The 13,944-nt window shown below is 38.0% G+C and overlaps 1 protein-coding gene across 2 annotated transcripts in view; it reads left to right on the top strand.

Moving 5' to 3' along the window:
* chst11 (carbohydrate (chondroitin 4) sulfotransferase 11) overlaps nt 1–13,944 on the top strand; it is a 91,096-nt gene that overhangs the window by 46,153 nt on the left and 30,999 nt on the right. For both annotated transcript variants that reach the window (XM_022671824.2, XM_022671825.2), the window contains exon 2: nt 7,237–7,322. In XM_022671824.2, the coding sequence (XP_022527545.2) occupies nt 7,237–7,322 (86 nt within the window). The remainder of the gene's footprint in view (nt 1–7,236; nt 7,323–13,944) is intronic.

Raw genomic sequence — 13,944 nt, 5'->3', positions numbered from 1 at the left:
TGCTTGCCATTCCCTTGAAGAGCTAGGTGTGCTCTGACTTTAATGGATTGCACCTTTGTTGACAAGAGAGTTATGGTCATCTGACTGTTAACTGTTGACTTTTGTCAGGGTATTATTCAGTCAGTGGTGCACCTGTGTTTTCTGAGGCCAAGATAGCAATATGCCAGAAATTGACATGAACACACCTCACTTTTAGACCTTAATGCCCAACAGTGTAGATTTATTTGTAAGTGCTGTTACTGTTAAGATAGGGCCCTATTTGTTAAATAGAATTACAGTAAGAGAAAACCAAATATCGGGCCTCAGAATGTTCTCTCACGTTGCTGTTTTGGATAGACACGATTTATTTCACCTGTTTATTGTGCTTCATTGCACACATGTGCGCTCTGTTTTGGTCTTCACTCCATTGTTCCTTGCCCTGATGAGCTGTAAGCTGCGCTTTGCACAAATATCAAGAGGACGGATGAGAGCAATTGGCTGTAATGGCCTTTCTCTTTGTGTACTCTGCCCCCCGTATCCATCCCATCCCTATCTCCACTGCAGCTCTCTCTCTCTCTGTCTCACTCTTCTCTTCATCACCATTCCCTCACCATTTACCTCTCCGTCTCTTCCCCATCATTCTCTTTTCTCTTCTTTCATCCTGCGTTCCCGTCTGTCTAGTAGGAATAAATGTTCTGACATCAAAAGCAGGCAGTGTAGTATAGCTGCAGGCATGTATACACACACACAAACACACACACACACAAGCACACACACACATGCACACACACACACACACACACACACACACACACACACACACACACACACACACATGCACACACACACATGCACACACACACACATACACACAAACACACACACAAGCAGTCTAGGCTATTCTGTGTACACGTGTGAGTGTGTGTGTGTGGCTAAATCAGTTTGTATAATAGATAAAACTGACAAAAACATAATTAATCTACGTTAGGATAAAGCTGTTAAATAGAACAGGGACTGGCTCACCAGCATGTTGCTGTAGGAGGAGAGAGAGAGAGAGAGAGAAATACAGAGAGCAAGAGAGAAAGATAGCGAGAGAGAGAGAGAGAGAGAGAGAGAGAGAGAGAGAGAAAGATAGGGAGCGCGAGAGAAAGAAAAAGAGAAAGGTAGGGAGCGAGAGAGAGAGAGGGAGAGAGAGAAAGAGAGAAAGATAGGGAGCGAGAGAGAGAGAAAGAGAGAAATACAGAGAGAAAGAGAAAGAGAGAAAGATAGCGAGAGAGAGAGAGAGAGAGAGAAAGATAGGGAGCGAGAGAGAGAGAGGGAGAGAGAGAAAGAGAGAAAGATAGGGAGCGAGAGAGAGAGAGGGAGAGAGAGAAAGAGATAGCAAGAGAGAAAGAGAGTGGTAGCAATAGAGAAAGAAAAAGACAGTGATAGCAAGAGAGAAAGAAAAAAGAGAGTGATAGCAAAAGAGAAAGAGAGAGTGATAGAGAGCAAGAGAGAGAGGGAGAGCGAGAGAAAGAGAGTAAAAGCAAAAAAGAAAGAAAGAGATAGCGTGATAAGAGAAATATTGAGAGAGTGATAGAGAGTAATAGCAAGAGAGAAAGCGAGAACGAGAGAGAAGGATAGAGAGTGAGAGAGAGAAAGACAGAGAGAGAAAGAGAACGAGAGAGAGAGCAATAACAAAAGAAATAGAGAGAGTGATAGCAAGAGAGAAAGAGAGAGCAAGATAAAGAGCGAGAGAGAGTAAAAGCAAGAGAGGAAGAGAGAGTGATAGCAAAAGAGAAAGAAAGAGATAGCAAGAGAGAAAGAGAGAGTAATAGCAAGAGAGAAAGAAAGAGAGAGTGATATCAATAGAGAATGAGAGAGAGCAAGAGTGATAGAGAGTGAGAGAGAGTGATAGAGGGTAAGGATGATAGCAATAGAGAAAGAACAAGAGTGATAGAGAGAGAGAGAGAGAGAGAGAGAGAGAGAGATGAGTGCTGAATGCTGAACTGTAGCTGTCAGTGCGGCACAAAAGCAGCTTTCATTGGTTCTGCTGCTACAGCTGTACTGAACAGTAATAAGCTTCTCTTTACAAAACCCATTTCCACCAGAGCAAGGTTACACGCTTCAGTTTAGTCCTGTCACTGCTGATCACATTTTAAATCAGGTAAACTGTTTATCTGCTTTGGATCTATTTTGATGATGAATGAGTGATATTTAAAATGTGCATAATAAATTAGTAAATGGGTTTCTCTGCACTGCTCTGTTCCCACTTGTGAGAATTTCAAATGTGCATCAGGTAGTTCACCAATCAGGGCCAATTAGTTAATAAATTAATTAATCAAGGTTTTTCAGTTTTTCATCTCTTTAGCATTTTTTAAATCACAGTTTTTTCATGCATCTTGGCATCATGTTCTCCTCCTCCACCAGTCTTACACACTGCTTTTGGATAACTTTATACTGCTTTACTCCTGGTGCAAAAATTAAATTTAAGCAGTTCAGTTTGGTTTGATGGTTTGTGATCATAGAGGTTTTTAATTTGGCAAAATCAAAGAAACTCATCAGAAGGAGAAATATATTTGAAGTCACGGGCCACAGACTCTATAATAAAACAAATAATGAAATATACCACTTTAAATAATACATTTTCCTGATTATTTCATTTACACACCATTTTACTTGACTTACTCTCTTTATCTTTGACAGTGTTGTTTAAACTAAGATTTTTCAAATTGATGTTTCATTTCATGATGTCTCTTAATATTAAACTCCTTAATTACGGCAACTTTTAGACTCTTTGGCCCGTTTTTCTGTGCTAGAAATGCGCACCCTCTCCGCTTTTAGACTCTTTGGCCTGTTTTTCTGCACTAGAAATGCGCACTCTCTCCGCTTTTAGACTCTTTGGCCCGTTTTTCTGCGCTAGAAATGAGCACTCTCTCCACTTTTAGACTCTTTGGCCCGTTTTTCTGCACTAGAAATGCGCACTCTCTCCACTTTTAGACTCTTTGGCCCGTTTTTCTGCACTAGAAATGCGCACCCTCTCCGCTTTTAGACTCTTTGGCCCGTTTTTCTGCACTAGAAGTGCTCTCTCTCTTCGCTTTTAGACTCTTTGGCCCGTTTTTCTGCACTAGAAATGCGCACTCTCTCCGCTTTTAGACTCTTTTGCCCCATTTTCTGCGCTAATGGTCTTTCCATATAAATTGCAGCAGTTTTGTTCTGTTTAGTTTGCTTAGCTTCTCTCTACCCCTTTTTCCTGTCTGTTACAACAGAAAAGAATATGAATTATTGATTGAATGTAACGTCCAATCAGATTTACATTTAGAGGGAATGTGTAAAATATGAAAGGTCCAGGGTTTATGCAATATTTCTGATATGTAAAATTGATGTATCTTATCTTATCTTATCTTATCTTATCTTATCTTACTGTAACAATACAAAAACTGTAGGTTATAGATAAAGATAGAATCTGCTCATCAGTCTCATATTATTGCCACTCTGATCATTGAAATGACAGTGATAAACATTTTTAATTATTAGCTGGATGAGTTTGAGCGCTCGCTCGGAAAACATCAGGATGCATCCAATAATAAAGGAATAACTGTGCATCTCTTATTTACAGTTATAGAATCGTTGAGTCTGTTGTTCACTGTGCTCAGCGGTGGATCTGCCTGGAGCAGCAGATTTAAGTGTTGCAGCAGATCAGCAGAGTCTCTGAGTGAATGAATGGCCAGAGAGACGCCCGGTTCAATGGGGTTAATCAAGTTTAATCATGTGATTGTGGCAGACCTGCTTCAGTTGTTTAATCATTTGGCACAAACACACACTCACACACACACACACACACACACACACACACACACACACATTTCTGCTACTGTGTGTGTGTGTGTGAGTGTGTGTTTGTAGGTTGTGTGGACACAGGGAGCGGTCATTAATTGTTTGTTTATATGGAATCTGTTGAAAGGTTGAAGTACAATACATTATTAAAGCCAGGGCTTTCACAGAGGTCACCCACTCCCTCTGCGAGTGTGTGTGTGTGTGTGTGTGTGTGTGCGGACACAACAGTGCATTAGTCTTTGTGTTCCACTTGTGAGGGTTAAAGCCATAACCTCTAGTTTAATGAGGCTGTGAGTAAGAGTTTATTGCCTGATACATTAGTTTGGCTATTTTGTTCTCAGACAATGCTTGTTTTAAGGGTTAGCTGAAGTAATAAAAAGTGAAATAATGATCTGGAAGTGATGCATGAATAATAATAGTTAATAATTAATAGTAGTATACCTCATTAAAGGTTGTTTGAAGAACTATAAATAAATAAAATGCTTCTCTGGCGAGCTTATGTTTACATGCCTCCCCTACAGTCTCTCTGTTGCGCTCGACATGACTTTTGTTTCCACCCGTTCTCGTTTTTCTGCCGGTTCTCATGCTCCCCATCTCCTTATAAGGGCGTTTTTTCCGGCTGTGTCCCATTTCACTAGCCGGGGCAGCGGTACTGTATTGGACTGCGACCGTGACGAGGTGTGGTGTGTTTATTTTGTTTTTTTTTTATTTTCTTTCTTCTTGGGTTTACCTGCTTTTTAGATCAACTCTTCTGCAATTGGGTTCCACAACCCTCTGTGCTGGAGAGCTACTAGTCTGTAGCAGCACTCCATCCCATTACACTTCATTTTAAATCCCCCCTCCATCAGCCTCTCGTTTGTGGCCCACCACATAATCACTTGAAAATATCTTAATTGCCGAACCCTGCGATAGAGTGAAATAAAACATCTTTAAAAAAGACTTCCCAGATTTGGAAAAATAAGTGCTATGGACAGATTATACCAAAACTTGAGTAAAAAGAATGAAAGGAACAGTTCGTCATGCAAATCAGAATCCCATCATCTGTCAAACATGGTGGAGGTAGTGTTCTTGCATGGGTTTGCTTATGATGTGGCTGATGATGTTGTATATGATGTTGCATTCTGAAAAGCTATTTAGCTATTCTTCTGCAAAGATTCAGTGAAAAACTGCAAAACTGCACAAACTAAAAAAATGATATTTTTTTATTTTAATGTAATTTCTAACTGCATGCTTTTAGCAGCTGCTTCCTGTTACTTACTGTTTTAACCCTTGTGTGGTGTTCATATTTTTGTTACTCGTTTACTTTGTTACTTGTATTTAATTCAGCAAAATTAAGCAATTTTACATTAAAATGCTTTACACATGCTCGCTTCACCTAAATTGCAAGCAATATAAACAGCTTACATGGTTAATATTTGCCCTTTACCTTTCTTATGTTACATTTCTTTCAAAAAGTGCTACTCGTTTTTTTTTTTATTTTTATTAATAAAATGTAAAAGAAAATGAATTAAACTCAAGATATGAGTAGAAAACTTGTTTAGTTTCAAATTTACAAATGAAGCAATGTTTATTAGCTCTTGGCCAAACATACTGTATGTAATATAAATGTGTAAGGGGGGGCGGGGGGGGGGGGGTGTGTACAGTGTGTGTTTATCGAAAATGTGTTTTGATATATGTTTTTCACAAAAAAATGAGCCAATGCCAATGAGTTTGAGTTAGAAAAAATATTTTTTTAGTATCATTTGATGAAAAATGAAAACGGGTCCCACAGACCCGAACTCCACACAAGGGTTAAGACAGTTGTATTACTCCTGGTAGAGGCAGTGCAGTTTATCCAGAGAACCTGTAAAATAAAACCTCTATGCATTGAACTCCATCAATTGTTCAGTGTCATTAAATGTTCTTCTCTAATTAAACCCAAAGGCTTCCTGCCTCACATAAAACTAACTACTATTGAGCTGACTGACAATATTAATCAGTATTAAGCACTCTTAGCTATCTAGCTGGATGCCAGGGATTATTAGTATAGTCAGGCTACATTTCAGTGGGATTACATTATAAATAACTTGCATTTCTATCAGATTAGTGTGCTAAAGGGGTAAATCCCATATTATCATGACTTATCTAGTGCACTATATAGGGAGCAGGCTGAATCATTTGTGACTCAGCCTATGACTGTACCTCTCATATTCATACATAGCTTTTCAATGCTTCACATTTTCAGCTGGGGTTATTTTCAGAGAGTGCTGTGCGAGGTATAAAGAATCGTTTTCAGTCGTGTTAAACTGGAACTGCATTATTTAGAAATAAAACTATATGTCCTTATGTCAATAAAGTTCTCCTTTAAGCTGATTGATTAGGCAAAGTTACCTTTAGGCAAAATGTGTTGTTGCTCCAAAGCATACAAATAGTACAGGAAGTATATTTTATGTATATTATGAAAGCAAAGCTGTGTGTGTGTGTGTGTATGTGTGTGTTTAAAGTACCCTAAATTAGTGTTGTCCGCATAGTTTTGAATATACAGCTCTGGAAAACAATAAGAGACCACTTAAAAATGATGAGTTTCTTTGATTTTACCAAGTAAAAAAAAACTCTGGAATATAATTAAGAGGAAGATGGATGATGATGATGATCATCATCATTATCATCATCAAACCAAGCTGAATTAATTTTTCTGCTTGAATTTTTGCACCAGGAGTGGCATTATAAAGTTATCCAAAAGCAGTGTGTAAGACTGGTGGAGGAGAACATGATGCCAAGATGCATGAAAACTGTGATTAAAATCCAGGGATATTCCACCAAATATTGATTTTAATTTTTTTTTTAAAAGCTTTATGAATATAAACTTGTTTTCTTTGCATTATTTGAGGTCTTTACATTTTTAGTTATTTCGGCCATTTCTCATTTTCTGCAAATAAATGCTCTAAATGACAATATTCTTATTTGGAATTTGGAACAAATGTTGTCGATAGTTTATAGAATAAAACAGCAATGTTCATTTTACTCAAACATATACCTATAAATAGCAAAATCTGATTAAGATAAATTGATTCAGAAACTGAAGTAGTCTCTTATTTTTTTTTCAGAGCTGTATATTACATATAACCTACATTTTAAGCCAATATTGTCTTCCAGAAAACACTCAAGTCACTGAGAGCAAATTCTATTTCCCATATCAATTTCATGAAATTACATACGGAATATTCATGAAACGCCCACGCCAGGACAGCACAGCGTTATATGTAATATTTTTGAACATGCAGGATTTTTTCATACACTGAAGCCGCCAGCGCTGGAGGAGACTGACTGTCTAATCCATGCCTAGTTTAAGCACAGTGTTCTGTGCATATGTGGGTTTAGTTTCTCTCGTTTCTGTCATTTCCCTCGTTTCTGTCTATCATTTACTAACTATCTGTTCCCCTGTCTGTTATTGTTTTGCAGTTATAAGGCAGAACCCGTTTGCAGCGGAGGGCTGCTGTCGAAAAGGCTCAAGAAACGCTCTACAGGAGCTCTACAATCCCACACAGGTAACCCCGCTGATCCTGTAAATGACTGTCTCGCTGTTTATCACTGGATGTTGGGAAGCTGCAGCTAATAAGAGAAGAGCAGCTGTGATTGTTAATGATGGTCTATTGGAGCGCGTCACACTGAGAGCACGCTGAGGCACGTTTCCATGCTGGAATCAGATTTACTGTGTTTTGTCTGAATTTGGCAGGAGAGCCTGCGTGGAGAGCTGCGGGTGACCTTTGAACCCTGTGCATAATGCTCGAGCGCGTTGCCGTGGAAACGCAATATGGCAGTCAAATCCCATTTCCTTTTTTAAAACATGCAGATCTGCAGCGCTTAGCATACAGAGCCTCCTCCTCAAAGCACTTTCTGTGTGCTGTAAGATTTAGCTCTCTCTCTCTCTCTCTCTCTGTCTCTCTCTTAGTCTCTCTCTCTGTCTCTCTTACTCTCTGTCTCTCTCTCTCGAAGTCTCTCTCTTCGTTCTCTCTTGAAGTTTCTCTCTCACTCTCTGTCTCTCGCTCTCTCGCTTAGTCTCTCTCTGTCTCTCACTCTTTCTGTTCGTCTCTCTCTCTCTCTCTCTCTCAAAGTCTCTCTCTTAGTCTCTCTCTCTCTCTCTCAAAGTCTCTCTCTTAGTCTCTCTCTCTCTCTCTCAAAGTCTCTCTCTTAATCTCTCTCTCTTTCTTCTAGTTTCTCTCTGTCTCTCGCTCTCTCTTTCTCTAGTCTTTCTCTCTCTCTTAGTCTATCTTAGTCTAGCTTAGTCTATCTTAGTTGCTCTCTCTCTCTCTCTCTCTCTCTCTCAGTCCCTCGCTCCTTCTTTCTCTAAGTCTCTCTTTCTGTCGGTCTCTCACTTTTTCTGTCTCTTAGTCTCTCTCTTAGTCTCTCACTCGCTTTCTCTCACTTAGTCTCTGTCTCTCTTAGTGTCTCTCTCTCTCTCTTAGTCTCTCTCTGTCTCTCGCTCTCTCTGTTCATCTCTCTCTCAAAGTCTCTCTTTTAGTCTGTCTTTCTCTCTTAAAGTCTCTCTCAAAGTCTCTCTCTTAAAGTCTCTCTCTTAAAGTCTCTCTCTTAGTCTCTCTCTTTCTCTTTCTTCTAGTTTCTGCTCTGGAGCTGGAGCTGTAATCAGGTGTTTCTGTCTGCTCCTCAGGAAAAACATCTTGAAATGATCAATTTAGGTTTTAAGCAAGTTGTGTCTCACATCCATTTCATATCCTGTAGAGGATGTGTAGTGATTGGGCATGTTTGCATAGATAGTTGCACCCTGAAGAAGGTGATAGATTGCTATCTCACACCCCGCCAGCAGTCTATTTACATGCCGTGCGCCTGCGTCCTGTAAATAGCGATGGAGTTTACGAATATATGCTTAAATATCTGGAAGTGAGGTGTGTTTACGTACATTTCTGGTGTATTGCTACCATAGCAGTGGAAAACACAGGTGCACCACTGACTAAAATTAACCTAGGCAACAGTCAACATCGCAATAGATTCTAGTTTTGCAAAACCTGTTGTTTTGTTTTGATAAAGGTAACGTTCTACCTCATGCACCCCGATATTTTGGCCTCTTCTATTCATCCACATTTTGGCCACCAAATATTCCACTGCTTTCCACAGCTTACTTACAAAGGTGAAAATTTTTTAGACTGATCCAGACTTTGAACCAGAATTAGGCTTGAAAGACTTCTTTAAAAGGAGCAGTAAAGCCTGAATAATACTGTCGGTGGCAGTCAAAATGTTTTCAGTGCTTGAAAACAAACTTTTGGGTGTCTGGAGTGCCGACCAGTTCACAAACTGAACAAAGACAGCTCACTCAGATTTTTGGGACTGCCTTGGAAAGAAAAAAGAGAATTCAATATGCCATTCAGGTTTGACTTCCTATCACGAACTGTCCAATTTAAAATATCTTTGGAGGTCTTAGGTACGTTTGTCAGACTTTGTAGACAGTGTAGCTAAAGGGAGTTTAAGGTAAAAATATAGATTTTTAGCTGCTTTTATGATTTTTTTTTTGCGATTTACAGAAGAATGAAAACGGGGCAGAGTAAAAGAGAGGAGAGATAGAGAAAGAGAGGAAGAGAGAGAGATAAATTCATAGTGAATGTTAATAACTGTTAACTTGTTTCTTGCAATCAGAGAAAACATTATCAAATGCTTATAGTGGCTCATTATCATTTAAGGGAGCGGACACTCAAACCAGCCATTCTGGTTGTTATTTATATATATATATATATATATATATATATATATATATATATATATATCTTTTTCAATGTGTTTTCTTTATTTTCATGACTATTTACATTGTAGATTCTCACTGAAGGCATCAAAACTATGAATGAACACATGTGGAGTTTTATGTACTTAATAAAAAAAAGGTGAATATGATTATATTCTAGTTTCTTCAAAATAGCCACCCTTTGCTCTGATTACTGCTTTGCACACTCTTGGCATCATTCTCTCAATGAGCTTTAAGAGGTGGCCATCTAAAATGAAAAGTTTTCCAACAGTCTTGAAGGAAGGAAGGAGTTCCCAGAGGTGTTTATTAGCACTTGTTGCTCCTTTGCCTTCTTCACTCTGTGCTCCAGCTCACCCCAAACCATCTGGATTGGGTTCAGGTCCGGTGACTGTGGAGGTTCAGCTCATTTTTTGTTAAGTACATAAAACTCCACATGTGTTCATTCATAGTTTTGATGCTTCAGTGAGAATCTACAATGTTAATAGTCATGAAAATAAAGAAAACACATTAAAAAAGAGAAGGTGTGTCCAAACCTTTGGCCTGTACTGTATATATACAGCCGCCAAATACCTTAAAACGGCTCAACTGCCCCCAGATTTGAACAGTAAGCAGTGCTGAGGAATCCAGTTGTGCTTTCTGTATGCCTGGGTACACTGTGCTCTCTGCAGTAAAGCAGCTTTATGTTGCTGACGGTTACAGTTCTCTATGGATGTACAGGATTCACACTAGCCTACAGTCAGTGTCCCAGCCTGGCTACTATTTCTACACTCTGTCTTTAGGGAGTCTCTCTGCAATCTGAGCTTTCTTTAAAGGTGTTTCATTAAGTTAGCCCTTTTTCCCCCATCTAATTATTACACAGTACCAGTCAAGAGTATTTCTCATTATTTAAAAAAGGAAATTCATTTTGTTAAACAAACCAAAATATGTTTTATGTTTTAGATTTTTTAAAGTAGCACCTCTTTCTTAGATTAAACAGTTTTGGACATCTCTGCTGGATTTTCTCAGTCAGTTTTATGAGGTAGAGTCACCTGGAATTCAGGCTTTCAGTTAACAGCTGTGCTGCAGAACTCATCAAGAGTTAATTACTTGAATTTCTTGTCTCTTAATAATGTGTTTAGAAGCATCAGTTAAAGTAGTGAAGAGGTAGAGTTACAGGTATACAGTGAATAGTGAATATTTGAATAATGTTCTAATCCAGATTATGAGAAGCAAGAACTACTTAATTACATGTAGTAAAAAAATACTTAAAAAAATGAAGGTCAGTCAATCTCAAGTGCAGTCACAAAGAAAATAAAAAAAAAACATTATGATGAAACTGGCACTCATCAGGACTGCTGCAGGAAAGGAAGAGCAAGAGTTTCCTCTGTTGTACAGGATCAGTTCATTAGAGTTACCAGCCTTGGTTTGTTTAACACTTTTAAGTTACTACATGATTCCTTATGTGTTCCTTCATAGTCTGGATGATTTTAGTATTGCTTTCAATGTATAAAAAATAAAAATGAAACATTTTGAATTGAATGAGAAAGTTTGTCTTTTACTGGTACTGTTTTATTTCTATTTTTAATAATAGAAAAATTTTAAATATATTAATTATGAAAGAGTTTGCAAGCTATAACCTCTATCTATTTTTTTATCATTCTATCTGTCCACTATTTTTTCCACAGAATCAAATGAGATCATGTCTTCATCCCTATATTTAACACTCTAAAACCCACACAGCTACACTTATGTGATACTAAGTTTCCCTTCATTTTAGAATTTCAGTTCTGTTTGCTTTCTTCCACTCTGTTAACACTGTTCTTCTTTTTTTTATTATTCTTCCTCCTATAGCAACGAATTGAATTTGATGCCCCATGAATCTTTATGCCACATTTCAAGAACATAACCACATTTCACACTGATAGCCAATCTAACTCATCCTTTCATCCTTTCCTCCATCCTTATATGATCTCATAAAAAGTCATTGATTTGGAAGTGTCTAAATATGTCTGAAACCTTGTCCCCTCTGTTGTCTCCTGATGTCCTGTGTGGACGGATGGTGTGGATTTGCAGATATTTACAGCATTTCTAGGCTTCACTGTGATGTAGCACCCTGGCTCTAGAATCTCTTTATAAAGTCGTTAACTGTTCTAAAGCAGTCGAGGTTGGTGAGAATGAGTACAGGAAAAGGCAGGGTGTGTCACTAATTGTGTCACACCAAATAATTCCTGGCTGCCCATTGCTGTGTACATAACAGAAAACCTGCCTGAGGTTATAATTCATCAGTCGTCCATATTCTTCTTATCTATTATGACTAGCGTTTACTTTTACCTATTACATAAAACATGCAGGATGTTTAAAATACACAAATTGTCATCTTTGCATATCTGATTTCCCCTTGATTATAAGCCCAAACCTAATTTACATTAATGTTCATATGCCCTAAAATAGAGCACAGTGGGACTCTACAAGATATGCCAAACCAAATAGTTACCAAATACAGTATAAACTAACGCAAAATGCATATTATATATTAGGACTGTCAACATTAACACAACATGTTTATGCTCTCTTTTTCTTTCTCTGACACACTCATGTAGTAAAACAAACACAAACACACACAATGAGACATTTCCTTTTTCAGGCTGCTGAGTGTGGAATATGGAGCTACACTATCCTTTATTTTCTCCATTAAACCTCTCAGTTCAACTCAGCACATTAATGCTTAATACTTAATGGCTTAATGGCTTAATACTTAATTTGCTTGGATATTATACAGTATTGTCTCAGAATTTACTGCCTTTTATAAAACATGTTATGTCAGTGATATAATGATAATAGACTAGCATAATAATGCAATTACTCCGGAAACAAACCATAACAATAAAAAAATAAACAATAAAGTGCACAAGGCAAAAATCGTTAGTGGTAAAAGGAAAACAGGTTGGAAACAAAACAAGACAAAAACAAAGGAAACGAGTTGTAGAAGAGCTAGCTATCTACATTTAATACTCAGCAAGGGACAGAGAAAACAGAGGGTTATATATATATATATATATATATATACAGGACAGACCAGGTGCAAACAATCAGTAACTGGGGGAGCGGGAACACTGTAGGGTCACATGATCAGCAGAGTCTGGGAAGTCTGGTGTGAGAGCATGCAAAAATGCAAGTATATTACTTTAAGTGTTGCTTAAATGGGTATTTAAGCAACACTGAGCCCTGACACTGACACACACACACACACACACACACACACATATCTCTCTTGGAAAATGATTTGTTAAGCACTATTGTGTGTGTACTGTAAACATCCCTTATTTTGTGTATTAAGTGACCCTACATGCAGTTTTGAGTTGAAAAAAAGTGATTTTTTCAGTGGCCTCTTCTCTAAGAACTGCTGCAAGTTAATTCAAGAACTGAATGGAAGTTTATTGCCTTCAGATGCTTCACATGACCCAGTGGTCCAGTGAACCATGGAACACACACACACATACACACACACACACACACACACACACATACGGCAGGCCTGCTCAGGCATTCCCCTCTCTGTATGACTGTGGCTTTTTATAAGAGGAGTTTTTTATGTATGTGTGTGTGTGTGTGTGTGTGTGTGTGTTTGTGTTTGTGTGTGTGAGTGAGTATGGAAACCCACTGAGGGAAAATTAAACAGTACTTTATATATTGGAACACACACAACATTTATTCCTGGCGTTTGCCCTTTTAAATCTTGATATAGCCTAACAGGTGCATATATATATAAAAAAAATATATATAATATATTTGTATAACATATATGTTTATATATTTATAAAAAAACGCCCCTTATAAGGAGATAGAGAGCCCAAGAACGTGCGGAAAAACGAGAACAGGCAAAAACTAAAGTCAGGGCGGGGAGGTATGTAAACAAATGCTCGCCAGAGAAGCATTTTATTTTATTATTATATATTTTTTTATATTATCGCTAATAGTTCAAACAACCTCACAGGCCAGATGTTTGTTTCATGCTTGCGGCTCACATCTGGCCTGTGGGCCGCATATTGCCGACCCCTGGTTTAGAGTTTAGTTTTAGGTTTTACAGAATTTCTATGAATATAAATAAAATATCTAAAGTATTCATGCTCTCATGCAGATTCTGCATGGGAAAATTAAACTGTACTTTATATATTGGAACACACGCAACATTTATTCATGGCGTTTGCCCTTTTAAATGCTGATTTAGCATTTAAAAAATATATATTATATATATATATTATATATATAATATTTGTATAACATATATGTTTATATATTTATTAGTCCTGTGCTGCCCTGGCTAGTGAATTGGGACACGGCCAGGAAAAAAACGCCCCTTATAAGGAGATAGAGAGCCCAAGAACGGGCGAAAAAACGAGAACAGGCAAAAATTAAAGTCAGGGCGGGGAGGATGTAAA

This window comes from Astyanax mexicanus, chromosome 2 (assembly GCF_023375975.1).
Source record: "Astyanax mexicanus isolate ESR-SI-001 chromosome 2, AstMex3_surface, whole genome shotgun sequence".
Classification (NCBI taxonomy): domain Eukaryota; kingdom Metazoa; phylum Chordata; class Actinopteri; order Characiformes; family Acestrorhamphidae; genus Astyanax; species Astyanax mexicanus.
This window is presented reverse-complemented; position numbering and strand designations above follow the sequence as displayed.